General features: G+C 63.6%; 1 protein-coding gene and 1 long non-coding RNA gene across 8 annotated transcripts in view; one reads left to right on the top strand and one right to left on the bottom strand.

Moving 5' to 3' along the window:
• The window catches only part of SLC9A3 (solute carrier family 9 member A3), a 45,161-nt gene that overhangs the window by 72 nt on the left and 17,456 nt on the right, over positions 1–27,633 (top strand). The window contains exons 1-2 of one of the 5 annotated variants that reach the window (XM_059173543.1): positions 5–515; positions 25,819–26,121. In XM_059173543.1, coding sequence (XP_059029526.1) covers positions 299–515; positions 25,819–26,121 — 520 coding nt within the window. In that variant the 5' untranslated portion in view covers positions 5–298. Of the gene's footprint in view, positions 1–4; positions 516–25,818; positions 26,122–27,633 lie in introns of those variants that run through there. The other 4 variants (XM_059173542.1, XM_059173546.1, XM_059173545.1 and 1 more) reach the window with 4 other exon arrangements.
• On the bottom strand, positions 422–3,665 carry LOC131831519 (uncharacterized). 3 transcript variants are annotated; one of them, XR_009353667.1, is made up of 4 exons: positions 3,225–3,665; positions 2,185–2,623; positions 1,851–2,065; positions 422–1,274 (listed from the first exon to the last, which is right to left on the bottom strand). It is a non-coding gene; the product is annotated as an uncharacterized LOC131831519 (long non-coding RNA). The 3 variants fall into 3 exon arrangements; XR_009353666.1 differs by lacking the exon at positions 3,225–3,665 and adding an exon at positions 2,983–3,090; XR_009353665.1 differs by lacking the exon at positions 3,225–3,665 and adding an exon at positions 2,910–2,987.

The following is a 27,633-nucleotide window of genomic DNA, read 5'->3' as shown; positions in this document are numbered from 1 at the left end:
GGGCGTGTGCAGGCCGGGCGGGCGTGCCGAGGGCGTGCGGCGGAGTCCGCGCTCGGGTGCGCGCAGCGGGGGCGGGAAGGCCACGCCCCGGGGCGGGAGGGGGCAGCCGGATTAAAGGCCACCCGGCGGGCGGGGACCGGGACAGCAGCCCGCACCCGGAGCGCGCCCGGACGCGCGCCGCCCTACGCCAGCGCTCACGGCCCCGCACGTCCGACCGCTCGGGCGCAGCGCGTCCCGCCGAGCGCAGCAGGACCCACACGCCATGCGCGTCCCAACAGGCTGCTGAGCGCGGGCGGCGATGTCGGGGCGCGGGGCTGCGGGCCCCGGTCGGGGGCTGCTGCTGGCGCTGCTGCCGGCGCTCTGCGCGCTGCCGCGGGTGCGGGGCGTCGAGGAGGGGCCTGGCAGCGCGCACGGACACAGCCAGGGTTTCCAGGTGGTCACCTTCGAGTGGCTCCATGTCCAGGACCCGTACATCATCGCGCTGTGGATCCTCGTGGCCAGCTTGGCCAAGATCGGTAAGACGCCCGGGGCTCGATGGGTCTCGAGGTCGTCGCCCCGCCGCGACTTCCCCTGCGGCTGGCCCCCCGCCCGGTTCGCGGAGACTGCGGGACCCGCCTGCCTCCCGGGACGGAGCGCGACGCCGGCGTTCGCCGGGGTCGGGGTCTCCGCTGGGTCTGCCGTCTTCCCCGCCCCGCGGCCAGCCCCCCCGGGAGCCAGGCCTTCGGGTCAGGCAGGGCGAGGCGTGGACTGCGAGCCTGGCCGGGCCCGGAGCCGCTGTGGCGGTTGCCGAGGGTGACACGGTCCCCGCCGGCGGGGCGCAGCCTCCGGAGCCCCGCGCGGCCAGGCTCCTGGGTTTCGTGTGGGGCTCCCTTCTGCCGCTTTTCCAGGCCTGCAGACCTCGGAGCTGCTCCTGCCCTGGGGCATCCCCAGGCCCCTGTGCTGTCTGCGGCTTGTGGGGCTGTTTGATGTGGGGAGAAAGGGCGGCTCTTGCCGTCCAGGGCTGCAGTGAGAGTTGGCTCCCAGGGCAGAAAGAAAGCCTTTGGACTCAAGATTAAACCCAGTAAAACACCATGTATAGGAGCGATTTTTTCCGTTGACAGTTTCTCTTTTAAAAATCCTGGTCTGTGGGATTTTTCTTCACCTGCTCCAGTGAGCCAGCAAGTAGGAACCACAGGTGACTCCGGGGCAAGGTGATGGGAAGGTCAGCCTTCTTGAGAGCTTAGGAGGACCGAAGCTGTGACAAGTTGGCCCACCAGGGAGGGTCTTCCTGGAGGCTGTGAAACGGTGATAGCCTGTGGGACTTACTAGGTGGAGTGGGGGGGGGCGGGGAGGGGTGTGAGCCCCCTCCCCAGGGAAGGGCAGGAGGCAGGGAGTTGGGAACCGGGAGGCAGGAGCACCTCGTGTTCAGCAGGACAGGAGGGTCAGGCTCTGGGGGGGAACCTACAGAGATGTGGGGGCCTGGGGTTTTGGGTACCTGGTTAGCTTGTGTCCCGTTCAGCACCGCCTGCTCTGTGCCCTGCTCTGTGGCCTCCGTCCCTGGAGGTCGCTCTCATTTCTGCGTTCTGATTCCTGAGTGCGCTCACCACCCCTCTCCCCTTCCTCTCTCCCACCCCGGCTGCCTGGTCTCCGCACTCTGTCCTCACTGGGCTTTCTGGGATCTTGATAAGAGTAAAACTCCAGCACCCACGTGAGGTTTCGCGCTGTGTCTCTTCCGAACACATCTGCCGTGGGAGGTGACTGACACTGACCACTTTCTGCTGGTCACCTACGGGACAGGTCCAGCCCCACCATGGGGCTCTGCGAGCTCTGTCCACACACTCACACTGGAGCGACCTGGTTTTGGAACCGACCTGTTTCTGGGGCGGGGGGCGGGGCTTCGGTCCTCCTCCGCCTTCTGTCTCCTGTGAAACCGCCTGGAGGACATTTGCAGGGTGGACGCCCAGGTCTCTGGGGGTCGGCACCTGGGACGTGGAGTACCCTGGCTTTGTAATGCAGACGTGGGCTTTCTTTGCGAGCTGGGGCTTCTCCTAGTCCTGCCCCAGCACCCAGACATGGAGACTGGCACCTGAAATTCCAGTGACAGTCACAAGCACGCCCCCCAGCCAGGAGGCCCTGAGGGGAGAGTCTGAGGGAAGGCGGGTGCACTGGCCCGAGTTCTTGCCTGTCCCTGAGTTTGTTACTCACCCAGAGGAGCCACGTCCTTGCAAGTTTCCGGTGCCTGGACCTGTCCTGAGGGCCCCTTCTGCAGGGTGGGGTGGCCGTGTGCTCCAGTCAGCTCTGTGTCCTGCTTGGGGCAAGCCCAGAGCCATGTTCTCACCCGGACACATCGAAGAAGGCTCGCGGCATGAGCTCCTTGTCCGCGTCCCCTGCCCTGTCTGGGATTGCTGACCCCCCTTGAAGGGACAAGAGTCAAGTCTTGGTGGAGACTCTGGGGGGTTCTCAGGACAACATGAAGAAGACCCTGAGGGCAGACCCCCAGAGCTGACCCAGCTCCCGCTGCAGAGCGCCCCTGCCCTGGGCTGAGCTCTGCCCTCACTGTCCTGTATGTGGAGGTTCTTGCTGTGGTGGCATTGTGGTCTCACGTGGGGACAGGCAGCACCTCAGAGCGACGCAGTCTCCCCATCTGAAAAAGTAAGCCAGGACTCACCCCAGGCCCAGGCCACTCCCAGCCTCCCCCTCAGGCTCGCCCCCTGCCTGCCATTCCCTGGAACCCAGAATCCGCCATGCCCGCCCTGCACAGGTCCTCCTGGTGGCTCTGTGCGCGGCCTCAGGCCACATGCCACACCTGCCCTTCGCAGCTCCTCACCCCCTTCTGGTCTGGCCCCTTCCCCACGGCCCCTCGGCTGACCCGAGGGGACGCACTGCCATCTCTCAGCCTTCTGGAGCCCCTAAACCACACCAAACCTTACCCGACCAGCCAGACCCCCGACTCTTGCTCAGCCCCACAGACCAAGAGCTCCAACAACTAAGCACTCCCCTCACCTCAGCGGCTGCCTGCAGTCCTGCCCAGATCTTGGAGGCTGGAGCTCCGCCCTATCCCCACCCCCAGGACCCTCTGTTCCCCAAAGTGACCAGAGGAGATCTAACCTGGTCAGTGGTTACCCCTGGGGCTTCCCCACTGCCTGGGCGCCTCCCCTTCCCTACCTCACGGACCTGGTTCCCAGCCCCCTCCCTGTGCAGCCAAGCCTAGCTCCTTCTCCTGAGCCCCTAGAGCACTCCCCCACCTTCTCCTGCACCTGGGGGAGCCTGGAGGCCCCAGGGCCCTGCGGTCTACGCAGGCATGACGGGAGGGCGTGGACCCTGGCACGCTCCCTCTGGACCCCACTGTCCAGGGTTCCTGCTCCTGAAGCTTTTTGGTCCCTTTTAGGCTATTTTGTTCTCAAGGTGCAGGAGCAGAGCGACAGTGGGTTTCTGTCCATTTCCGAGCACTTGCCAAATGTCGAGCAGCGGCGTCAAGGGTTCCTTTTAGCCCACATCCCGGCTCGAGCTGCGGACGTCAGGTTTCTTCCAGCCATGTGTAGCCTGCTGGGGACCCTGGGACAAAGCCCTGAGTCCCACTGATGTGATGAGGCAGCTTCTTACCGCAAGCAGTCAGGGCAGAGAAAGGCCAGAGGGCAGGGCCATGGCCACCAGCCAGTTGGCCCAGGAGTCTGGGCTCACGGCTGCTAGCTGTACCTTTGCACAGGCGAGAAAGAGGTGTGGCTGCTGAACCCGTGGGCCCCCAGCCCCTAAGACCCTGTGGGGCTCAGCAAAGGACGAATCGTGAGCATCTGGGCCTTCAGAGGCCCGCTGCCTGCTACTGAATCTTTAGGAAATTCCGAAGGCCAGGGAGCCCTCCTTCTGGGCCAGAGGTGGGGGGCTTCTGCAGTGGGATAGCACCTGCCCCTGAGGGGGGTGTACTTCCTTCCTCTGGACCCTGGGGGCCCCTGAGCCCGCAGCTGCCCACCCCGGGGCCCCTAGGGGCCTTGGGCCAGGCTGGGCTATCTCCCCTTCATCGTGTTGTCTCTCCTTGGACCTTCCTCGGCGACCAAGGGCTGGGCCAGCAGCAGGCTCAGCAGCCCACACTGGCCGTGCTGAGGTCGTGAGGCTGTGGAGCACCGGGTGGAGGCCTCCCTGGGGCTGGGCCTGGGGCTGGGGCAGCTTCTGGAGACGGAGCTCAGCAGCGGCAGGGCTACCCGGATGGTGCTTCTGGGGGAAGAGGGAGATTGGAGGCCCAAGGAGGCCAAACCAGGCCTTTGGTCTCTCCCCAGGGGTCACCAAGGGGAGGGGCTTGAACAGACGTGGGCTCTTGGACTGTTGTCTTGGTGGCAGGGCAGAGAAGGGTCAGGAGGGGCCGTTCTAGGTGGATGGCTTCCCCGGCACTATGCAGGGGCTTTCGGGACACAGGTGTCCAGCCGGCACCCCAGTGGGTCCAGGGTGGGAGGTGGACACTGGGTCGGATCTGGAGGAGACTTCTGAGAAGGGAGGGTGAGGGGGTTGAGGTCCTGCCAGGGAGGAAGCCTGAGCCATAGGGATAGGCCTGAACAGGACGGCGGCAGCTGTGAAGGCCAGGGTGCAGGGCCGCGTCGGTGTGGGCGGGCCGGTAAGACCCCGGTCTAGGGACGTGCCTCGGAAGTGGAGCTCATGGCGCTGCCGGGCTGGAGGCAAGGGCACCCCCGACGTGGGCCCGCTGGCCGGCGGCAGCTTCACTCTCTGAGCCTCAGAGTCTGTGCTGCGTCCACCATGGTCTCTCTTGGGAAAGGGGGCAGCCCAGGCTCACCCCCCCAGCCACTCAAACCGGGAGGAAACACCCCGGGAGGGCCCCAGTGGCTGCTGGGCCGGTCTGGCTTGGAAGGCCAGAAGCTCAGAGGTGGTGGCCGGTGGTCTCTCCTGGCCCCTCCCACGGTGCCCTTGGGGCTTTGCAGGCCGCCAGTCATCTGTGGTCTTGGGGGAAGAGTGCCTGGTGGCAGGAGCAGGTGTGTGGTACCTGTGGTACCTCTGGCCCACGCTGTGCCTCCAAGGGAAGGGCCTCCCCCTGTCACTCTCCGGACGGCGAGCAGACCTGGGAGCCTGCCTGTGCCATGCCGGCTGCTGGCTTTTCAGTCCAGGCCCTCGAGCCTCCCGGCCCTGGGATCCTGGGTCTTATTGCTTCCCAAACCCTCCCCATCACTGTGATTTTGCCGGTGACGGAGGTGTGTGGACCGGTGGCCTGGGACACACCTGAGCACCCCACCCACACCCTCCGTGTTCCCCAGGGTTCCCTCACTTAATCTGTGTTTTTCTCTGAGGTTCAGCCGTGGGGACTGGGCATCTGCCTTGGGGCGTTCCCAGGCTGTGAGGGAAGCCATGGGGTGGTATTTACCTCCTGGGGTTAAAACCAGAAGCTTCTGGGTTTGACTTCGTGGGCTCTGGTCCTAGGACCAGGCGCTCAGCCTCACCCCGTCTGCTCTTTCCTGGGCGCCGTCTGCCACGCTCCCCTGTGTTCTTGGCCTGAATCTCCCTCCCTCCCCTCGAAAGAAGGCAGCAGGGCGTCTGGAAGAAGATGACCTAGAAGGACAGTGTGAGCAGCAGGAGTCCCCAGTGGGCCCCATCCTCCTAGGGGTGGATGAGTCAGTGGGTCCTCGTGGACCCCAGTCCTGGCAGGACAGATGCAATCAGTGGGCCTGGAGTTAGGACACAACATCCAGAGCCTAGAACCAAGGCTCCTTCCCAGAGCCTCTACCTTGCTGAACATGTACGGGAAAGCCTGTGGGGGATGAGCCACAGGCCGTGCCACACTCCGTAGGCATTGGGAGCTACGCTATCACACTGAAATGTCCCCAGGAAAGAGGGCTAAGGTTGGGAGGACCGATAGCCTCCGGGCCAGCCTGCTCGGGGAAGGGACTCCCGGAAGGCTTTGCCTGGGCCAACTTCCTGTAAGCCAAGAGAGGCCTGGCGATACTCCCAAGGCTCCAAGCCACCGCTCAGGGTCTGGACCCAGGTCAGCCTCTGGGGGCTACACACGGAGCTCTGGGACCGCGGTCGCCTGAGGCCCGTCTCTGTGCCTTCCCGGCCTGGCCTGCACTCAGCCCTACATTTTGTCTCCTGGTAGACGCGTCAGGACACCCCCCACCGCTGCCAGTTCTTGCCCCTCAAGGAACGGGCTGCGGGTTCCTCTGTGTCCCTGTGGGTTGGAGGGAAATGTCCCTGCCACACCCCCCAGGCCCCAGCCGGGGTCTAAGCTAGGGGTGCCTGCAGTTAGGGTTCCCGTCCACGCGTTTCCCTGGCGTCTGGAGTCCATCCGGCAGCGGGTTTTCCCCAGAGCTGTCCACGGGAGGGAGGCACTCGCAAGCGAGCGACGGGACTGACCAGGGTCTCTCCATCACCCGCCCTGCCTCAGCATGTACCCCTTTTCCCTGTGGGAGGGCTCCTTGGCTCCCGGCTGGGGGCCACTCTCAGGCGCTGGGTCTGAGCTCCCGGTCTTGGGTCCTAGTGCCCCACCTTCCTGCGCCCCAGAGCCCCTGCCTGACCCTACTTACCGCTCACCCCTTTCCCTATCTCTCCTCCACGCCTTTGTCTTGTGTCTCCTCTCTTTGCTCAGGCCAGCAGAGCAGGGGTGCTGCGTGAGCCTAGGAGCTGCAGCAGCCCCTGCCCACCCCAGCCCTGCCTGCAGAGCCTGTTGGGACCAGGAGATGCTGAGCTCCACGGGCCTCTGGGCTGGAGCAGGAGACCAGAAGTGAAGGGGGAGATGGCAGAGGGGCTTGTGGGGGCAGCAGAGTCCCAAGGACAGTCAGGACCGGGGAGCAGGACAGCCCTGGGGTTGCATGGTGGCCTCCCACTGCACTGGCACGGCCCCTCCCTGTGTGGCTCCCCTAGACTCCACTTTACGTCAGGTAAACCCCCCGCCCCCTGCTCCCGAGGACCTGAGGTCAGCCCCGTGAAGGCAGGGGCCATGTCTGGTTCGTGCCGTGCCCACCCTGCCCGGCCCCCGGCCTGCCCTGTGCCAAGCGGCATGGACAGGTGTGTTGGAGATGAGTGCGGCCCTGCAGGCCTGCTTCTCCTAAGCTTCACCCACACCTCCCAAGCTCTGGGTCTGGGAAGACGCTCCTCACCTGCGTTCTTCCTCCAAGCTGCCGCAGAGCCTCCTGGGAGCGCCGCACCCAGATAGCACACGCGGCGGGGGGCGGCCCGTGGCCAAGCAAGGCCAGCGCCCGCCCAGAGCACCCAGGGTACGTCGTCGGGGCTAAGGGTGGGGAGAACCTCACCCCACATGGTGCTCCCCCGGGCGGGCTGTGTCCCCAGGAGAAGCTGCGCTCACCCCGACAGCCCCGGCCTCAAGCACGCCCCACCTCTGGCTGAAACCTGCGGCCGATTCATTCCCCCCGAGTCATGCCTCCTGGAACAGCACACCACAAATCCACCAGGTCACAGCACGCCAGCTCTGGGGACTCAGGCACCTCTCCGCGTGGCTGCCAGCTCCCATGCTCCTGTGCTGAGCCTGGAACTTGGGTCCCAGGAAGGTCAGTGCCATCAGCGCAGGGACCATGGGGCGTGACTGGTCTGCTGTACTGATTAATGCAGTCTCCCGTGCCTGGCTTGTAGCTGCTGCCTCTCCGGCTGCTGAGAAGTGCTCCCCAGTTCTGTGCCCACTTCACAATTGTCACCGCCAGGGCTGCTCTGGGCCATAGGACGCAGGTGCTAAGGGGCAAATGGGGTGACATGGGATGCAGGTGCCACAGGACAAGCACAGGTGCCACAGGACAAATGCAGATGCTGTGGGGCACAGGTGCCACGGGACACATACGGATGCCATGGGGCAAGTGCAGGTGCCATGGGACGCAGGTGCCACAGACGTGTGCAGGTTCCTGGGGGGGGGCAGCCGGCGAGGTCACACCACAGGATCCGTGGCGCTCTGTGCTACAGGACAACAAATGAGGGACGGAGGATAGTGCAGAGGGGAATGAGCCCGGTGGGTAAGAGCAAAGCATCTCAGGAGTGGAACAGCCAGTGGAAAGTCTCTGAGGTGGGCATGTATGGGTTTGTCTTAGGAGCAGCCTGGGGGGTGTCGGCCAGTGGGGGTGGGGGAGGTGCGGTCACAGGGGCGACCAGTCACGTGCATCACAGGGAAGAGGGGCCACGGAGGTTTCTGGACGCAGGTGTGCATGGCTGCCCTGAGAGGGACCAGATTCCAGGGAGGATGAGGGCGACTCGGACCTGTCCCCCCACGAGCTGAGCATTGTAATGGGGGCATTGTAATGCCGGCACAGTCCCTCTCATTGTGTAAGGTTCTTCCCTTAAACCCGTTTGGAACAAATGAGTCAGACACCGTCTGTGTGTGCTCTAGGGCTCCAGGAGCTGATCGGAGGTTAAGATCACCTCAGGGATGAAAGGCCTTCCCCTCCGAGTGTCCATGAGACGAGACAGCTGTGCACTAGAAGGTCTCGCCGGGCCACTGTGGTAGGGCTCTCGTGGCCCTGGCATCCCAGGGGGCACGCGACCGCCAGGCAGGTGAGGGGCAAAGAGGCAGAGTGCGCTCGGCCACTTGCCGGGCCTACCCTGCCTGCCACGCGCCACCCACTGGGCTGACGACGGTTGTCCGTGCTGGGCACGCTCCAGGTCAGCCAAGAGGCCCCGGGCGGGTCAGGGGTCTGGCTGCGGCCTCGGCCTCACCCTGGCCTCTCCGTGGAGCTGGTTGTGTCTCAAGTCCACATCTACAACCCAAGTGTTCATTCATCAGTTCTAGAAGGAACTGAGAGCCCCACGGTTTGCTGGACACGGGGGTCAGAGTCCAGGCTGAGGAGTCAGACCAGCCTGGGTGTAGGCTCCCCGTCTGGGGCACAGTTGAGATGAGCCACATGGGAAGGGAGGGGGCCAGCCCGAGCAGGAGGGGTTGGGGGAGGTGGTCTAGGCGGGGGCTCCAGCCCTCCATCGGGGCTTGGGCCACCGGTCTGCGATGGGGGATGGCCAGGGCTGACGGTGGGGGCTGGGGGCCTGCTGGCAGCTGTGCACTTTCGGGGTGGGGGGTTGAACCAAGTCCTCTCACCCAGTAGGTCCCTCTGTTTGGGCACCGGGGTGGGATCCTGGCTCTGGGAGGGACCCTGGGAGGTCGCCGCCCGGACCGCCCGCCTGGGGGCAGGGACAGCCCCGTGCTCAGGAGGAAGGGTGCAGGGCAGCGTGAGGAGGGCTGGTCCCATTCTTCCCTTTCCTGGGTGAATCAGGAAGCCTCCGTGAACTCACCACCTGCCGAGCGATCATGCTAAAGTCCACGCTGCCCCTGAGGTCTCGGCAGGGACGTCTTCTGCTCAGGCAGAACGGGGACTTGGAAACGCCTGGTGCCGACAGCCTGTGGAACAACACGGGGGGGACACCGCCGGCTCCCGGGGCTTCTGTCCCTTCTGTCCCTTCTGGGACTTAACAAGCCTGGCTGCTGGGGAGCAGGGCACCTGGGCCCCCTCAGAAGGCAGCCCCCACACGCTGGGGCCTCGGCGCAGGTCACCTCCAGCCCGCTGGCCTGACATGGGCCGGAACAGGGCCGCCCGCCGGAGGGGGGCCCCACGGGAGCACCGTGCCCCTTGCCCGCGAGCGGTGGCGTGTGCACGCCGCCCTGGCTCCTCTGAGCTGTGAGGCTGTGCCGCCTGTGGCTGAAGGTCTGAAATCTCTTCCCCACGCGGCTGCTGGCTACAAGGCCTGCAGCTTCCTGGGGTCCCGAGGTACCCCCAGGAGCCTCTGCAGCACCAGCAGCCCCTGTGGAGGCTCAGGGAGGGCGGGACCGGCAGGCGCTCTGGGGACATGGGGTGAACGATCGAGTTATCATCACCCCCACACACGGGCCCAGGGGAGGGACTCTACGCTCACCGTCAAACCCTGCACACAGACCCTCAGGGGAGGCTCCCTGCCCAAACCCTGCAGGAGCCGCCGGGCTCCCAAGGGGGCAGGCCTCGGAGGAGCCTGGAGCTGCGGGACGGAGCAGAAGTGGTGTCCTGGGGTCGCAGAGACCCTTCCAGCTCCAGAAGCCAGCAGGAGCCCCAGGCAGGCCCCCAGAGCAGGCCTGGGAATAGGGGGGCCCACAGTGGGGCCAGGCAGCCGCAGCCCCCCTCCACAGGGAGGCGACTCAGTGGCCAGATTCCCCAGAAGGCACCTGGCGTCTGTGACAGTGCCGGCAGTGTGGGGGGGTGGGGGACCGCCGCCCTGCTCCATGTCCCGTGGCCACAGACCATCCTTCTGCTCCTTCAGCTGAGGATGAGGATGGAGACCGGCCCCCTGCGTCCCTGGGAGTGGGGAGTGGGCGAGCCCTTGGCCTCAGCCGCTCTCGGGCAGCTGAGGGGCCAGGGGAGACCAGCGCGGCTCAGTGCATCTCAGCCCCCGTGCGCGGGCGCAACACCCCTGACTCAGAGCTTCCGGCGGTGAGGCTGGGGCTGGGAGCCACGCACGAGGCCGCCGGGGTGGGATGGCCGGGCTTCTGGAGGTCGGCCGCATCTCACATGCACGAGCCATTCCAGGGCCTCCTGCCCCGGGGCACCTGTCTGCTCTGGTGCCGCCTCCGAGGGACCCGAAGCGACCTTGCGACGGGCCGGCCCCGGTCCCCTCAGCAGGCACGTGCCCTGCGACCTCAGCTCTGGGAGGGACGAGAGTGGACGTAAGCAGATGCACGGATGCATGCGGGTTGCTTTAAAGGTGCCGGGGGACGTCCCGTGGACATGGTGCTCACCCTGCGCGGTGCCCGGTTGCAACAGAGGGTCAGGTAACAACAGCCGGGTGAAAACCGCCGAGACCAGACAGCCTGACAGCTGCTCCGGGTCCGTGGGTCGAAGGCTGAGGGTGGAGAGCGAGGACCCCCACGTGGCTCTGGGGGCCCGTGTCCCTCCGTGGCCAGAGACAGTGGCCCTCGGCACACACGGCGGATCCCTGCAGCCCCGCGCCTTGGTGGAGCGATCTTGTGGCCTTGTCCTGGTGGGGCTGGCTTTTACCCACTGGGTCTTCAGCTGTAGGGGCGTCCTGTGGACTCGGCCAGGCCCGGGGGGACCAGCCTGTGGCCGGCCAGCTGTTGGCCCCGCACGGCTGTGCCGCAAACCTTGGCCCCTGGTGTCCCTTTCCTTCCTGCCCCAGGGCTGCTGTGTCCTGGCCGCCTCCGGCACAGTGTTGCTGGGGTTTGGGTGGGGGTCGTCCAACCATCATTTAAGAAATATGGTCAGCGAGCAGAGCGGAGCTCAGGCGGGCGCTCGGGGGCGCAGGTGTGGCCCAGGCACTGTGACCCTCTGCTGGCCTGCGGTGGGTTTGAGCTCAGCCCTTCCCCAAGCACCTCCCCCACCAGAGCTTACCTTGCTAGGGATCAACTGGAGAAGGAAGACCGTTTCAAGTTTCCGAGAAGGCCCCCGGTGTGGAGAATAAGCCTCTGTTGTCAAAACCCTTCCCTCATTAACTCAACGATGACGTGAATGTTCTGATGGCTTGAGGCTCCCGCAGCCCTGGCCTTGCCCAGCACCCAATTTCTTGGGTCCCCGAGGCCTGAGAGGGGAATGTTGAGGCCCACCGCCTGCTCACGGAGGGACCCGCAGCGCGTCAGCAGAGGCAGGATGGGTACACGTGGCTCACGCCCAGGGACGGGACAGGTTCTTCCGCCGACCAGAGTCACTGCTCGGAGCCTCGAGCACAGGTCAGGGTGGGGAGTGCTGATCCCAGGCCCAGTGCCCTGGGGACGCTCTTCCCACCCCCACACCGGCCCGGGCACCCTCCGGGGCACAGGGGGTGGAGACCAAGGGGCTATGTCTCTGCACTTGCCTCTCCCCTGAGGCCCACACCTTGCCCTCAGGGGCAGCTGACCCCACGGAACCTCCCGCTGGCTTTCTGCTTAGAATCCTGGTTTTCTGAGGCCCTGAAGGCTCATTGCAGTGTCAGTGAGCCGAGTGTGTCTGGGACTCTCCCCGCAGAGCTGATGGCCTTCCTGAGCCGGGCGCTGGCTCGCTAGTGAGCCCACCCTGCGCCTTCCAACCCTCCCGGCCTGGGGCCGACCCGGAGCCAAGCACGACGACTGGCATGGCCGCGTCTGCTCAGGAGAGGGCAGGGGGGAAGTCGGCTGACCCTGGGCAGCTGCCAGCTGAGGGAGAGGCACCCGAGAGCCGTCCTTCGGCCGGCCACTGCATCAGCCCACGGGGCCACGTTTAGCTAGATTCTGCCTAAATCCACGGAGCCACTGAGGCCTGACTGTGGGCAGTTCAGATGAATTGTCTGCTTTTCCAGAACCAAGGCTGTCCTCCCTTGTAAGTGCCTTTGCCTGCATCAGAGGGAGCAGGGCAGGGTCTGCATGTCTCCGCAGCCTGAGCTGGGTGGGCGCTCAGCTGCACAGAGCCCTGGGCACTGGCCCCGCCAGAGCCCATGGAGGAAGCGTGCGGCCGCCATGTGGGAGGCCTGCTGTGCCCTGGCTAGGGCTTGCGGGTCACAGCCTCCACGGAGGCCTTGTCACCTCCCACGGAGCTCCTGTCCTGGGAGGGACACATGTCAGGCTGTTTGGGGGGTGCTGGGCCTCCATCCCGGTGGCGGGTGGGGGGGTACAGGTGGCATGTCCAAGGGACTCAGTGGGCACGGTGTCCAACACGCCTGGTGGGTCGGGGTGCACAGCTGCGGTGCAGGGGGCCGACTTCTCCTGCAGAGAAGGACTCACTGGACCCCTCACACCCCTCACGAGGGAGCAGCAGCTCTCCACCGAGGCGGGGGTGGAGGGGGCGGAGGGGGCGGAGGGGCTGCGGCCTTGCCCCCATGCCGCTGGTCCCCGAGGTGGGGCTTCCAGCCCAGCTGCGCTCACGTCCACGCATGCCCCTGCCCACGCCGCTCGCGGCACCTGCAGTGTGTGAGTCCAGAAGAACCAGGACGGATGGCGGAGCAGCTGGCGGAAAACTGCGGCGCTTCCCGCCTGGTTCCCGTTTCCCGGCCTCATCCTTAACGGGGCCTGGCCTCCTAAGGCCACATCACGGTGTCGCCACGCCCCAGGAGCACCCACCACAGCGTCAGCAACGCTGACTTTCAAGTATTACGAGACTCCATGTTTCCAGTGAAGCTGTGAACTTACACAGTCAGTGACCAGACGGCGCAGGGGGGCCCCTCGCCCGCCCTCGCCCCCCCGGGAGTCTGTCTCCTGTCCGTGCTGCCGCGACGCGTGTGCTGCCGCTGAGGAGCCGGTATCGGTCCTTCGTCGTTTCCTGTAGTTTGCCCGTGGGCCTGCTCTCGGCGTGCGTTGTGTAGCCTGTAGGGCCGGACAAGGGCAGAACACGGACGTACTGAGTATTTTCAGTGCCTAGAAGTCCCCTCGGCTCCACTGTCGCTCCCCCCCACCCCAGCCCCCGGCACCACGGGTCTTTTCTGCTGCCTCTGTAGTGTTGCCTTTTCCGGAACGCCACAGACCTGGGGTCCTGCTGTACGGGCGTCCAGAATGCAGACTGACTTCTTTGACGTAACATGCGTTGAACATTCATCCGTGGACTTTCCTGTCCCGATAGCTCACTCCTCCGGGCCCGAATGATACTGTCTGTGGGTCGCAGACTTGTTCGTCCTTCACGCACTGAAGAAGGTCTTGGTTGCTCCCGAGGTCTGGCCCTTGTGAACAGAGCTGCTCAGACGTCCATTTGCAGGTTCTTGTGTGGGCATAAGGTTTCAGAGCCTTTGTGTGAATGCCAAGGAGTGTGGTTGTTGGGTCGCACGGTAAGGGTAGGTTTAGTTTTGTAGCAAGCCACTGAGCTGTCCTCCAAGGTGGCCGCCGGTTCTGCGTTCCCGCCCGCCCCCGCGGCTGCACGCCCGGGCCGGCATCCGGCACTGGCAGTGTTCGGGGCTTTAGCCATGTCGGCAGACGCAGAGTAGTGCCTTGTTGTTTTGACCTGCAGGTCCCGATGAGGGACGACCCGGAGCATCCTCTCAGAGCCCACCTTCCAGCCGCGCACCTTCTTGGCTGACGTGTCTGCCGATCTGTCGCCCACTTTTCAGTCGGGCGTCTCTCTTCTCACTGAGGTTCGAGCTCTTCGTGTGTGTCTCGGCAGGTGTCTCCGGCCCGAGCCCGTCTCCTCGCTCCCTCGTCTCTGTCTCCCAGGGACCAGGCGGTCAGACGGTCCGCGAGCCGCACTTCCTCTGCTGCGCCTCTCACGGGTCGCGCCGCTGGTGCTGCGTCTCAAACGCCACCACCAAACCGGGGCCCACCGCGTCTCCCCTTACTCCGTCTTCTAGGAGGTTTACGACCCTGCATTTGCCACTGAGGCCCGCACGCGGAGGCCCACGCCCTGAGGGCTGTGAGGTCTGTGTCCCGCTCCTCCTGCCGTGCGCCCCGCCAGGGAGACGGTCTTCGCTCCTCTGTGCGAGGTGGGGACCGTGCTCCTGCGGGTCTGTCTTGGCAGCTCTGTCCTTCCGCCAGCCCCGCGCCGACTCCGTGACTGCGGTGTATGTGAGTCTCCAAGTCGGCGAGTGTCGTCCTGAACTTTGATCTCCTGCGGTGCTGTGCTGGCCGTTCTGGGTCTCTCGCGTGTCCGTGTGATGCAATCGCCCGCTGGAGCTCTTTACTGAGTTCATGGTCCTGCGGGAGGAACTCACGTCTTGACCCTGCCGGGTGTTCCTATCTGTGCGTGTGGACTGGACTCTGTTTGGTGCACGTAGATGCAGGCTTTACTGGAAGTCTTCATCCAAGTCTAGAAATTTTCCTCATGTGGGTCTTGGACGTATTCTGTATGATTCATACCTAAGGTGTTTTTTTTTTTTTAATTTTTTGTTTGGTTTGGGTGCTGATATAAATGGCATTGTGTTTTATTTATTTATTTTTTTTAATTTTTTTTTTTAGATTTTTTATTTATTTATTTGACAGAGAGAAATCACAAGTAGGCAGAGAGGCAGGCAGAGAGAGAGAGAGGGAAGCAGGCTCCCTGCCGAGCAGAGAGCCCGATGGGGGGCTCGATCCCAGGACCCTGAGATCATGACCTGAGCCGAAGGCAGCGGCTTAACCCACTGAGCCACCCAGGCGCCCTGGCATTGTGTTTTAAATTTCAAATTCGTGCCTTCGTTGCTGGTTTATAGGAAACGAATTGATTTCGCATACCCCACAGCCTCGCTACACTCACTCCCTGGATTCTCTGCACAGAGGCCACATCTAGGAGTGCCCCCACCCTGGGCCCAGCGAGGCCAGCACGTGTGCCCTGTGCCCCTGGCTTTGCTGACCCAGGTTGAGTTACCTTGTCCAGGATGTGTGCATGGATGCCCAAGGCGGGAAGGAGTTGTGATGTGCGCTTGCCGGCTGGGGGGCTCTGGCCAGAGGAGATGGCCCAGAAAGCCTGTCCTACCTCCACATGCTCTCTATGTCCTCACATCTTCCACCCAAATTTTGTGCCCGGGCCCATGTGCATGGGAGCAGGACGCCTGAGGCATGCAGACCCCAGGGCACCCACGCCCGCTATCCTCATATCCCTCCTTCCTGTTGGCCAGACCAGAAAACTGAAAATACAGAACATAAGTGACATCTCCGCTTTTGTTCTCATCCGGCTGGGGGCAGAGGCTCGTGACCCACGTCCCTGTGAGATCCTGACTTTCATTTTACAACATCCCAGAAGGGACCTGATGATCCTCTTATCACGGGGAAGCCAAGTCCAGAGGCATAAAGTGATGACAGCTTGCTGAGGTCCTTGGGAGCAGAAGCCGGGAAGGAGCGGCTCCCAGGGGGGCCCCAGCTCTCAGGCGGGCCTCAGGGCGAGGCCTCGGGGGCAGCTCCCAGCCCGCGCGCCCTGCAGGCTGTGCCCTCGCCGCCGATGCTCCTGCATCTGGCGCGGATGGCGGGAGGTGGGGGACACAAGAGCCATGGCCGTGAGGAGTGTCCCGACGGCGCCGTCTGCCCACATCCATCAGTCCAGCTTCTCTCAGGACCTGGCGCCTGTGCCGGGCACCCGGGCCGGCGGCTGGCCTGTGGTCTTCCCACCTCAGGGACTGCTTTGTCCTCCTGCAAGGCCACATCCGCCCGGAGTCACCAGTTGCCGGCGTTTCCTGCTGCTCCGCGCCCGGGGAACGGCCCGTGACGAAGTCCCGGCTTCGGGGGCGGGCGCTAGGAACACCCTGACAGTGGAGACCGCAGGGCCACGGCAGCCCACACGAGTGCCCATGGGCTCCCTTCACAGCACCCTGGGACCCTGCCCACCCGGTATCTGCGCAGAAGGTGTCCTCGGAGAAAACGGCCTTACTGGAATTCTCACCGGAAGATGTAAAGGTCGCTAAGACCTGAACTTGCCCCCCTACAGAGTATCTGCTCACGAGCCCTGTCCCGCCCCGAAGTCAAGTGGCTTCAGATCCTAGTGCCCGCGGCTTTTCCGGAGGACCCGCTGCTCAGGCTGGGTGTCCCGAGCTCCAGCCAGCCCCCAGGCCGAGATCAGCTTAAACCCCGGAGAAGAACGCCGTTTCCGGTCCGTCCAGCCTCCAGGGCAGGGGACGCTCCTCCTGGGAAGCAGAGTCACAGGGTCCCTGCAGTTCTGCGGCCTTCCCCACATCCCAAGTGATGGGCCGTGTGACTCCGGCGGGGACGGCTGTCCTGCCGCCTTCTCCCCGCTGGCTCCCGTGCCTGTCACGGCTGGAGTCCAGGGAACGGGTTTGTCACATAGGGTCCCCACGAGCTGAGCCCCACCTTCGCTCAGCAGCCCTGCCCGGTGGGCACGGCCCTCAGTACAGTCAGCTTGACCCGAGGGGCTCGGCGTAACCCTCTGCCGGCTGTCCCCCATGGTCCCAGCCGAGCCCGGGCCCTTCCCCAGCCCCACTTCTTGCCCTGGACCCTCAGTTCTGCTCAGACCTGCTCCAAGATCCCTGGAAGACTGATCCATAGAAACTGATCCAACAGAAATCTGGCCTGAAGGGTTTCTCAAATCTATGAGTTTATGTCTTTCGCCAAACTGGGGACATTTGGGACCATGACTTTCTCAGATTTTTCCCCACCCCGTCCCCACTCGCCTCCCCTCTGGTCCCGTTGACACACACATCAGACCTTTCCACACTGTCCCACTGGGCCCTGAGGCTCTCCCCACTCTGTACCTTTTTCGTCCTTGCTCCCGAGTGGGACCACCTCCAGCCCTCTGACTCGGAGAGCCCGATCTCTTCTCCTGTCTCGGCTGTGCAGTCTCTCTGTGGGATCTTTTATTTCAGAGATCGAACTCTTCAACTCTAGAATTTTCATTTGCTTCTTTTAGATTTCTTCTGTTTTGGGGTGCAGCGCACGGCAGCACGTGGGCCGGCCACATGTTTCTGTAGAGGACGTTTCCTGGGGCGGAGCTGTGCCCACCGCGCCCTGCATCGTGTCGGTTCTCGCCACGGCTGAGCCGCCGCAGGCACACGGGGAAGCCTGAAGCCTGTGCAATTTGCTGTCTGGCTCTTACGGAAGAAATTTGCCAACTCCTGTTCTGTTTTGCTACCGAGCTTTACCATTTTTAATTCCGTAGAAGTATATTTTCCTTACATCCTTGAGCATGATTACAGTAGTTCCTTTGAAACCTGTGTCTGCTCAATCCAATGTCTTGATCATCTCGAGAAATCCGTGGATGTGTGGATCCCATTTTCCTGCTTCTTCAGATCATGTGGTAATTTGGGGGTGTTCCCAGGACATCACGGCTCTGACGTTGTGATGACTCTGTGTTTGGCTATGTTCCTCTGGAGAGTTCTAATTTGTGCAGAGCTGTTTGTCACATTGCCATTTGATGAGGAATGGACCAAAACTGAAGTGACGGGAGGCAGGGACTTGTCCCTCTTGTGTGCAGCTCAGGGCTCAGCCAGGAATATAGCCAGAGTTCCTGCAGAGCCTGTGGGATTTGGCCTCACGCTGCCCAGTGGCCTCAGCCGTGCCTGGCCCTGTCCTCACTCTGTTGATCCAATGAGACTACACGCTTCTGTCTGAGTTTTAATGGCTCCGCAAGACCCGGGCTGGGGCTTGTCCTTGGGAAAAAGCCGTAAAGAACAGGGAAGTCAGAAAAACAAACACAAAAAAGAAAACAGGCCGCCCCTTCCTTCGAGGTCTGGAGCCCTCCGGTGTCCCTGTCCATCTCTCCACGGTGTTTAGCTGGCTGTTCTCCAGGGGTGGATGGTGCATTGGGTCCACCCCACCGGTGTCTGGCCCCAAAGTTATAATTGTCAGAGATCCTGCTCTCAAATCTTTAAGTTAGAGCCACCATGAAATCATAAGAAAGCAAAGCCTAAAGCACGTGATTCTTTATACTCGGAACGCTCTAGAAGCAGCCGGCCCCAGAAGGGTTGAGGAGGGGAGGGCGGTCGGGGAGAATGACGCCATCATGGGCGGCCTGACGAGCTGTGGGCCTGGAGGTTCATGGGCTCTCGTGACAGTTAGTCACTGTGCGTGTCTGCAGGTGCACGGGGGATGACCGATGACATCTGCCGCGCGGCTTCACTGTCTTGCCCACCCTACAAGGGATAGCCTGTGGGGTGGACACCTCTGAACACAGGAGGAGGCTTTTCTAGAAGTCGAAGCGCTGCTCTGGGTCTCTCCCTAGTGCTTGAAGCAGGCTGGGGCCCAGCCTTCCTTCTGTCTTCACTTCTGTTGTTCATGGTAGCTCAGAACGAAGAAACTGCTTCTTCCCAGAGAACTATTAACAATTTCCATTTGTTTTTAAGATTTTATTTGTTTGACAGACAGAGATCACAAGGAGGCAGAGAGGCAGGCAGAGAGAGGGAGAGAGGAGGAAGCAGACTCCCTGCTGAGCAGAGAGCCTGATGCGGGGCTCGATCCCAGGACCCTGGGATCATGACCTGAGCCGAAGGCAGAGGCGGCCTCCAGGCACCCCAACAATTTCCATTTATTAATTTAAAAAATGCACAAAGTCTGCTTGAGTTTTGTGAGTCTGCAACATTTAAAGTGTTTTTTGGTTTGTGAGCAGCAGGGCCAGTCCTGAAAGGGCCCCATTGCTCTCAGAGCTCGGCTCAGGGTCCCGGAAGCAGGCCCAGCCGGGGGAGTGGCCGGGCTGGCCCGTCTGACGACAGCTCAGAGCACTCATCCACGACACCCTTGCGGCCACGGCCTGTGGGTCAGCGAGGTAGTATTTGAGGACACTGTCAGTATCTTCACCTCCAGCCCAGGCTGGCAGCGGACACACTTCCTGTGACCCCACCTGCTGCCTCGTGAGGGGGCACAGAGGTCAGAGCGAGGGGGTCTGTGCCTCTCTGCGTGGAGCAGGGAGGGGCCGAGAGGCAGCCCCATCCTGGGAAAGTGCTGGAGGAACCCCACACCGGTCTGTAGAGCGGGTCCTGGGATCCCCCCTGCGGGAGTGCATGTCCGTGTCTGTCTCTGCGTGTGTCTCTGTGTCTCTGTGTGTGCATGTGTGTCTATGGACCTCGGTGTGTGACATTTCAGGTCCAGCCCTGACTTGCTTGTATTACTGAGTGAAGGGGTCCCCCGAGCATGCCTAAGCGCTCCACACTCTTCTCTCGGGAAGGTCTGCCCTGCTCGGTCTGGTCACCCCGTCGGGCAGCGTTCATTCGGCTTGACTGGGACACGTTAAAGTAAAACCAGAGGATTTACTGTGCTCTTGCATTTGCGTGGACTCAGCTGAATTTTGTTAAGGTCCTTGGAGGCGGTGGCCATGGTCGGGCTTGACCTCGGGGGCCCAGCTGCATCCCGAGGGGGTGTGACGCCGTCGGCAATGACCTTGCGGAGCCCCCGGCACCCACTTGGTCCGGGTGCGCTCCAGCAGCGGCCGACTGGCCGGCGGGCGCCTCCTGACCTTCCGCACCCGGCCGGGGCTCCGTAATTACAGCTAAACCTGTGTGTTCCCGCGTCGCTGCCTTCCTCAGCCGGGCGTCTGTGCTTAATTAGGTGTGACTCTCCCGGCCTCAGCCGTCAGTTAGCTGCGGGTTAACGTGCCCTTGCTGAAGGCACCGGCCACGGTGCTGGGCGGGGGGAGCCCCACCTCACTCCCCGTCCCCGCGCGGTCCGCGCTCCCTTGGCCCACTTTGGCGTTGTCCTCTCCTGTCCTTGTCACTCTTTCGTGTCCGTCCTGGGACTGTGCACACGTGCTTTCCTGCATTAGCACCTCAAATATTTGCTGAGCGGGCGCAGACACTGGTCAGCCGCTGCCCCTCGAGCGTGTGGGGAGCCGCCGCTGTTCTGCGGATCTGCGTTCTCCTTCCTGCCCTGCCGCCGCCAGGCCCGGCGCGCCTCGCAGCACAGCGGGTGCGTGTGCGGGACACGGGCTCCCCTCCCCCTCGGCGAGACACACGGAGGGAGAGGTCCGTGGCTCCTCGAGGTCGCGGCTCCTCGAAGCCTCGCGTGTCCTCTGCCCTTCCAGCCACCAGGGTTGGCTTCTCCCCAGCAAAGGCCGTGGAATCTTGACGTGGAAGGTCGCACCACCTGATTGCTTCCCAAGGTCATGGCCACCCTGAGGGCGCGTGGCCTCTCTCTGTGTGTGCAGCTTGTGTTCTGGGGCAGGCCAGATGTGGAGGCCCCAGAGCTCCAAGTTTCCTCTCAGGGTTGCCTTTGCTGGGTCCTTCTGTCTTTGGAGGTGAAGCAGACAAAAGTTGGGAGGGAATTAGGATCTTTCCAGCCACCGTTGTAGTCTTGGTGGCCAAGCGCACCAGAGCCCGTGGCCTCTGCAGCATGGACCGAGGTCCTGGTGTTCTGCTGACAGGGACCGTGGGGAGGTGCCTGGCACCCCGTTCCTGCTCTCCGAACCCCTGTCCTCCCTGCTCCTCAGAGGCCCAGACCAGCCAGCAGGGCTGCAGAGCCAAGGGGCCGGGCTGTAGACAGAGATCCACAGCCCCCACCCTGCCTCGGGGATTTCCACGGTGACCCAGTGACGTACAGCGTTGTGGGAAGGATTCGCCCCAGCTGGGAGCCGCGTCCCTACTGGGTCCATCCAGGTTCCCAGCCCACAACAGGAGCCGCAGGGCACCTCCAGCAGAACTCGGCCTCCTAGCTCCTAAAATGCCCATTATGTGCTTCATGGCTGAACCACCAGCAAATTGCCACTTAGAATCAATCAAGGCTTCCATTTAATTAGTTCATTACAATGCAGCTGCCATCTGAAGGGGTCACAGGTGACGGGGAGAGCCGCCACAGGCCCGGCCAGTCTCTGGCCAGCCAGACTCGCTCTTGAAGAATTCCCAACCAGAGACCCCAGCCACTCGACACTGGCCCCCTCCCTCCTGACAGGGCTGCGTGGCACCTGTGGGCCAAGCCTGGAAGGAACGGCTCCCGTGGGGGGCCACGCTGCCCACCTGCCAGCTGGGAGCCCGGAACGAGGGTCCCGGGGCTCCCTCTGCACGCTCTCGGCCCACAGGACAAGGACAGCAGCATCCACCCCGATCGGCAGCTCTCGTGGGCCCATCCGAGGCAGAAGGCTGACTCCGCATCAGCGAAAGCAGGGCAAGTGAGGTCGGGTCCCGACAGGACAGAGAAGCGCCTGGCGGCCGTGCCAATGGTGCAGAGAGAAGGGACCCCACCTGGCCGAAAATGTGACCCAAGAAACAGAAGGAAAGTTCCCACAGAGCTTACACCCCAGGAAAGTGTCCGCGCAAACGCAGACATTCCAGAGGAGATGGAACAGGGAACCGGTTCAGGAGTGTTTTCGTGGGGAAGCACGCGGTGTGAGATCAGAGGCTGGGCAAGTGCGGGAGCGGGAGCACTTAGCGTGAGCGGCTGCCCGCGGGAAGGTCTGAGAGATTGCCACAGGCGCGGGGGCCGCAGGGACCAGACGACAGGCGGGGCCGGGGCGGCCGGTCTAGAGAATGAACGGTGCGGTCTGGGCGCCACCGACCCCAGAGGGGAGCCTCCCTTGCTGGCCGGGTGCTCGCCACCTTCTGCCCCGGCGTCAAGGACTGCGCTGGGTGTGGCTGTGGACGCACACCTGAGACGGGCCGCCTTGCCGGACGGTGGGGAGTCCGTGGGAAGCTGCCCCACAGGGAGAGACCGAAGGGACACACCAGCACTAGGGGAGACGGGAGTCAGCGTGAAGACCTGTCCTTGCTGCGAGGCTGTCCTCCTGGACGGAAATGTTCTCCCGACAGACGGACCAGACAGGAAACTGGTGCCCGTTGGGGTGAGCTACAGAAAACCCAGGCCACCCCGTTCCCAGCTCTGGGCTCTCTCAGAGCCCCAGCGTCTGCGACCCCAGGACCCTACCCGGCGGGCTGGTCCTGACACGGGCCGCCGCAGGAAGACGCGAGCCAGCGGGGGCAGAGGAGGAGCGGGGAGGGTGGTGTGAGCGCAGAGAAGCGAGGGGATTCAGGAGCCGATGTCGGTGAGGGAGACTCTCTCTGGGGTTAGGCGAGTCCTTCCGTTTCACAACGATTTTTAAAGATTTTCTTTGCTAAAGCCAAGTGGAACCTTACAAGTGGGTCAGGACACACAGACATGCAAATGGCCTATTCCAGAGCACTGAACTCAGGAGCCACAAAAGCAGGGCCGGCAAGTTTCCCTACACGGACGTCTGAGCCGCTGAAGCCGCGCAGGAAGGGAAAACGGGAGCGACCGCACCTCGACCCCGACGGAGCGGGGACCAGCCCCGGGCACGAGCGGCCGCACCCCCAGCGAAGGAGCAGCGCGTGCCAGGAACAAGCAGCTCGTAGAGAAGGGACGGACTGTCCCCCAGGTGTGGGGAGATGCTCACAGCTGCCTCAGAACAGGACAGCGACACCAAAGCCGCCAGCCGACGCTGCTGCTGGCCTGCCCGGCACGCGGGCAGCTGTGTCCCCTGCGTGGGCAGCTGTGTCCCCCGCGCGGGCAGCTGTCACAGGTGCATCTCTCGGTCGCAGACATGCTCTGGACTGAAACGCGCACGCCTGCAGCCACCCAGCCGCCCACGCTCACGCGGTGTGTCCAGCCTCAGGGCGCCGGAGGTTGGGCCCCCGCGCCTGCCTGCCGTGCCGTGTGCGCTTGGGGTTCTCGGGGAGTACAAAGCTCCGGCTCTCTCTGTCTACTTCCGGGCTGACTTTGGAGCGGGAGCACCGGGTCTGGAGTCAGCTGGTCTCTCCTCCGCCCGATTCCCAAGTTAATGAGATAGCCTGGTGACAGCTGCCACACAGGGACGTGCCTAAGGGCTGGGCCCTGCCGTCCACGCCGTGTCCTCCTGTTAGACAAGCCGGGTCCCGGGCACCGGCGGCGAACTGACCACATCAGGATCCCGTGTGAATCTCTAACTTGGGGAGAGACTGTGACTAAAGCCTGAATCCTCAGCAGCGTGACCTGAGGCCGGCTCTGGAGCTTGCCAGCAGTCCGAGGGCATGCAGTGATCCCAGCCTGAAGCTACCCATGGTGCTCCAAGCTCGTGAGGACACGCTGTGGACCCCATCCTCGGAGAGGCCCACACGCTGGTGCTGCTCGGTAGCCAGCCCAGAGAGGCCACGTCCTGACACTGGAGAGGCGAGAGGAGCATCCAGGAGCTTGTCACAGGCATGACCCCTTGCGCAGCCCGGCCAGGGGGCACACCTTCTAGAAAGCAGAAGCGTGGTGGTCAGTACAAGGGGTCCCCATGGCCTTGGGTTTGTGGACAGTCATGAGGGCAGGGGAGGGCGTGGCGTCCACCCCAGAGAAAGGCACCCCTGCCAGCCGCCCTGCCGAGGACAAAGATGCAGGCCAAAGCTGAGCGCGACCCCAAGAGGGCCCCACCTGCAGGACCACTGGCTCTGGACAGGGACCAGGGGCTTCGTTAACACAGCTTCTGGGCACCAAGCCCGCTGGGACAGGGGGAGTTACGAACCCAGCTGTCTCTGGACATGAACAAATGAACAGAGAGGCTCCCAACAGAGGGGACCCGTACCCCAGACCTTGCTGTGACAGCCCCGTGCTGGGGTCTGTTAGAAAGCAGAGCCCTTGCAGCCTGGGGTCCGCAGCAGGGCTCAGACTGGCAAGGGCTTCGGGTGCTGCTCCCTCTCCCCCAAAGCATCGGGGAGCATCCCCTCGACAGGCTTGCTGGCTGTCAGCCCCTTGAGCCCACCTCTGGGGCACCATGTGCCGCCAAGGAGCCTTGGGCCGGCTGTGTGTGAGGAGAGCCAGGCCCGGGGAGCCCAGTGCTGGACACCTGTTTTCCTCAGCCCACCCCGTGCCCCTTCCAGGCTCAGGCAGGCAGAGCCAGGACGCCACAGTGAGGCCAAAGCCTCAGGATGTTTTCCTGCGACCGGCTGGCGGCCCTGAGGACTTCTAAGGAACCTGCCATCCGTCACTCTTGGCGGCCACTGCCTCGTGCATTTGTCGCACTTGCCCCGGTGTGGTTTGGTCATCGTCAGTCACGTGGCAGTGTCGAGGTGCTGGCTTCCCGGGGCCTCCCCCCCGGCCTCCCTCCATGGGCCTTCCTTCGCCGACCTCCTGGGAGGCTCTGTCTTGGGGAGCAAGGGCGCTGTCTTCACCGAGCAGTGTGAAAATTTTCAGAAGGAAGATCAGAAGTTGACAGAATACAGGGAGTGCGGCCGTGGCGGGGCTTCAGGAGAGTCAAGAGCCTTCGGGACATGGGGGGCAGATGCCCAGCAGAGTCTCAGGTCCCAGAAGCATTGACCCCTTCTGCCTCCACACGCAGAGGCCTGGTCCTTCGCAGAGCACAGTGACCAAGCGCGTCGGTGACACTGGGGCACACTGAGAAGGGTCTGTGTGGGCCACTGGCAATCTGCTTCTCTAGCAGACGTGGGGGACCGTGCAGGAGGGACAGAACAAGCCCTCAGGGAGTCTCCTCCAGAGCCAGCATCCAACCCCCATGATGACCCCATCGTTCAGCAGGCCAGGGAGGGAGAGCTGCGCTCAGGCAGGCAGCCTGGAGGCGAGGGCAGGTGAGACCAGAATCCCCCGGGCCCAGTGGGCCAGCCTCCCAAAATAGGCTGGGTCAGCGGGCAGCTGGGACACCTCAGAGTACAGCCCTCCTTTGACTTTCCAAGAAGGCTTCTCCATGCACAGAGCCTTGGCGAAAGGGAAGGGAATTACCCAAGTCTCCCAGAGGCCGCTGGAGCCAGGCTCTCTGGTCCGCATCCCAGTCGTGGTGAAGTCAGGGTCAACATCGGGGTTCTTCTCACTGCTCTCCTGAGTCTCCAAACAGGAGAAATGGCCCCCCGTAGGTCCATGGGACTGGCTTGCTCAAGCCTGGGGCCCCTCTGTCTCCTCCACCCCTGCAAGCTTGCACAGCGGCTGTGGAGCTAGTGTCTGTGGGGGACCCGCGAGACCCTGACCCCGAAAGCTCTGTTCCCTGTGTCCTCCGGAGAGCCAGGAAGGGGCTAGTCCCCCCAAGGCAGGGAAATGCCACCAGGCCTCAAGCTGGGCATGGCTCCAGCACCTCCAGACGAGCTGGATGAGGTTGGAGGGTTGATGGTTGCAGCGGGCAGCCCTATCCAGAGGGCCGGAAGGGGCCATGTGGGGCCTGGGGGCTGTGGGTGCCCTGGGCTCTGCCCCCCAGCTCAGGCCTCCAGTTCTCAGGACCTGGAGCTGCCCCTCCGGAGGGACTGTGTCACAGGAGGCCGTCCCTTCCCCCGAGCCCACCTCCTCACCAGTCTCGTGGGCTGCCCAGGCGAGACCCCAGGGCAGGGGTCCCTGGGCCCTGGCCCCGAGACCCCTGCTGACCGGGGCCAGAGGGAAGCATCTGCAGACCCAGATGTCTGTCCTGTGAGCTGGCAGAGCCCCTGCCAGGCTGCTGGCCTGTGCGTCCACAGACCCCAGCAGACCCCAGAGAGGGGACTGGCTCGACCCCTCCCAGGTGTGAGCTGGGAGGCCCAGGAGGTCGTCCGTCCCCAGCAGAGCCTTCCAGCCCCGCGGGCCTGTAGCCTCTGTGTTTCCAGAAGGAAACCCGCCTGTGGGGCAGGGGCCTGCAGGGGTCCCGGACCCGCCCAGTCCCACGTGGAGGGGTCCCCGTGCCCTGCCCTGATGGAAACCCTCCCCCACAGGTTTCCATCTGTCGCACAAGGTCACCAGTGTCGTCCCCGAGAGCGCACTGCTCATCGTCTTGGGCCTGGTGCTGGGCGGCATCGTCTGGGCCGCCGACCACATCGCCTCCTTCACACTGACGCCCACCGTCTTCTTCTTCTACCTGCTGCCCCCCATCGTGCTGGACGCCGGCTACTTCATGCCCAACCGGCTCTTCTTTGGGAACCTGGGCACCATCCTGCTGTACGCCGTCGTCGGCACCGTGTGGAACGCGGCCACCACCGGACTGTCCCTCTACGGCGTCTTCCTCAGCGGCCTGATGGGTGAGAGGGCACGGTGTCCAGGGGGGCGTCCGCGGGGTGGTGGATGCTTGGGACAGGGTCATCCTCGGGGTGGGGTCCTCGGGGCGGGCTCTGTAGGAGCAGGGCATGGGCGGCTCTGCTGAAGGAAGCTCAGATACACAGTCCAGACCCGGGGAGGGGTGGGTGTTCAGGGTGACGAACCCCGGTGGTGGGTTCACTTGCCGCCTTGGTATGTTAAAAAGAAGGTTTAATTAGTAAACAACAAGCTGTCTGGCATCTCCGGGCTGAGGCTGTGCCCTGCTTGGGAATGAAATCTTGTCCAACCAGGTTAGCAGGTGGGCAGGGTAGCCGAGCAGCTGTCCCTCCCCGCAGGTGGGGTTGGGGCTCGCTTCCCTGCACCAAGCACCCGGGGTGGGGACAGCCCTCTGGCAGAGGCTAGGTGGAGGGCCCCTGGTAGACACAGGGGCCTGAGCACAAAGATTGGGTCGTTCCCCCCAAGCCTGCAGGAGAAGCCTCGCCGTTGGCCGCTGGGTCACGGGGTCTGTGCGTCCACGGCAGCTTCCCCAGCCCGTGTCTCCTGTCATCCATGCTCTTAACTCAGCCCTGGCCAAGAGCCGAGCGGCACCCCGCCCACCAGGGCGTGAGCCATTATCCACCTGGGAAACTAGAGCAGGTGAGGCCGGAGCTCCCCCAAGGCCTGCACGGGAGAGCACGGCCCGTGCTGGGGCTGCTGCCCGTCCGTGACATGGCTGTGCAGCGCGAGCTCCTGGCGTTGGCGGCGACCATGGAGAAGCAGGTGTCGGCACCTGGACGCCCGTCTGTGCGCTCAGCCTTGGCCCCAAACATCCTACCTGAGTGGACCAGACTCCTAGGGGTGGGCCCAGACAGTGGTTTCCATGTGACAGAAGGAGGTCTGTACATCGCTCCCCGGGGGGGGTCAGGGCCTTGGGGCCTTGGTGACAAAGGACATGCACAGAGAAAAAGAGGCCAAAGGGCCCGGTGCGAATTGTCGCCTCTTCTGGCCCACGTGCCATCGCAGGACTTTGTCCTCAGCCCGTGGGAACTTGCACGCCCCTTTGAGCCTCGGCGACTGTTTGGCACCATCCCTAGGCCCGACCCGGAGAACCCCCCAGGGTGACATGGGGCCGAGCGCGCCCCGCCAGACCTTGTGGGCGAGGAAGCCTCTGGTGCTTTCGGTTGCGTCTATCGGCGACGCCTTTAGATAGCTGGGCCGTAGCTAAGACGACAGGCCCCTCCGGTCCCTGGACGCAGAGGAAAGTCCCAGGGTTTGGACCAGGAGGCCCTGAGGGGGCCTGTGCTCGGCTCTCGGGACGCGGCTGGCCGAGGGAGGGCATCAGGCAACGTCATGGAGCAGAAAAGCACCCGGGGGCCAACGAGTCTGTCCTCTCGCCAGACTCCCGGAGCCGGAGCCTGCTGGGGCTGGGGAGCTTGGGCTGTTTCTGCAGACCAGCAGGCGGGCTCTGAGGGGCGGCTCAAGGCCAGGGAGCACCCGCTGAGGACAGGTCAGCCTAG

The sequence above is a fragment of the Mustela lutreola genome, chromosome 5, assembly GCF_030435805.1.
Source record: "Mustela lutreola isolate mMusLut2 chromosome 5, mMusLut2.pri, whole genome shotgun sequence".
NCBI classification, from domain to species: Eukaryota; Metazoa; Chordata; class Mammalia; order Carnivora; family Mustelidae; genus Mustela; species Mustela lutreola.
Note: the sequence above shows the minus strand (reverse complement) of the source record. Positions and strands in the feature narration are given on the sequence as shown.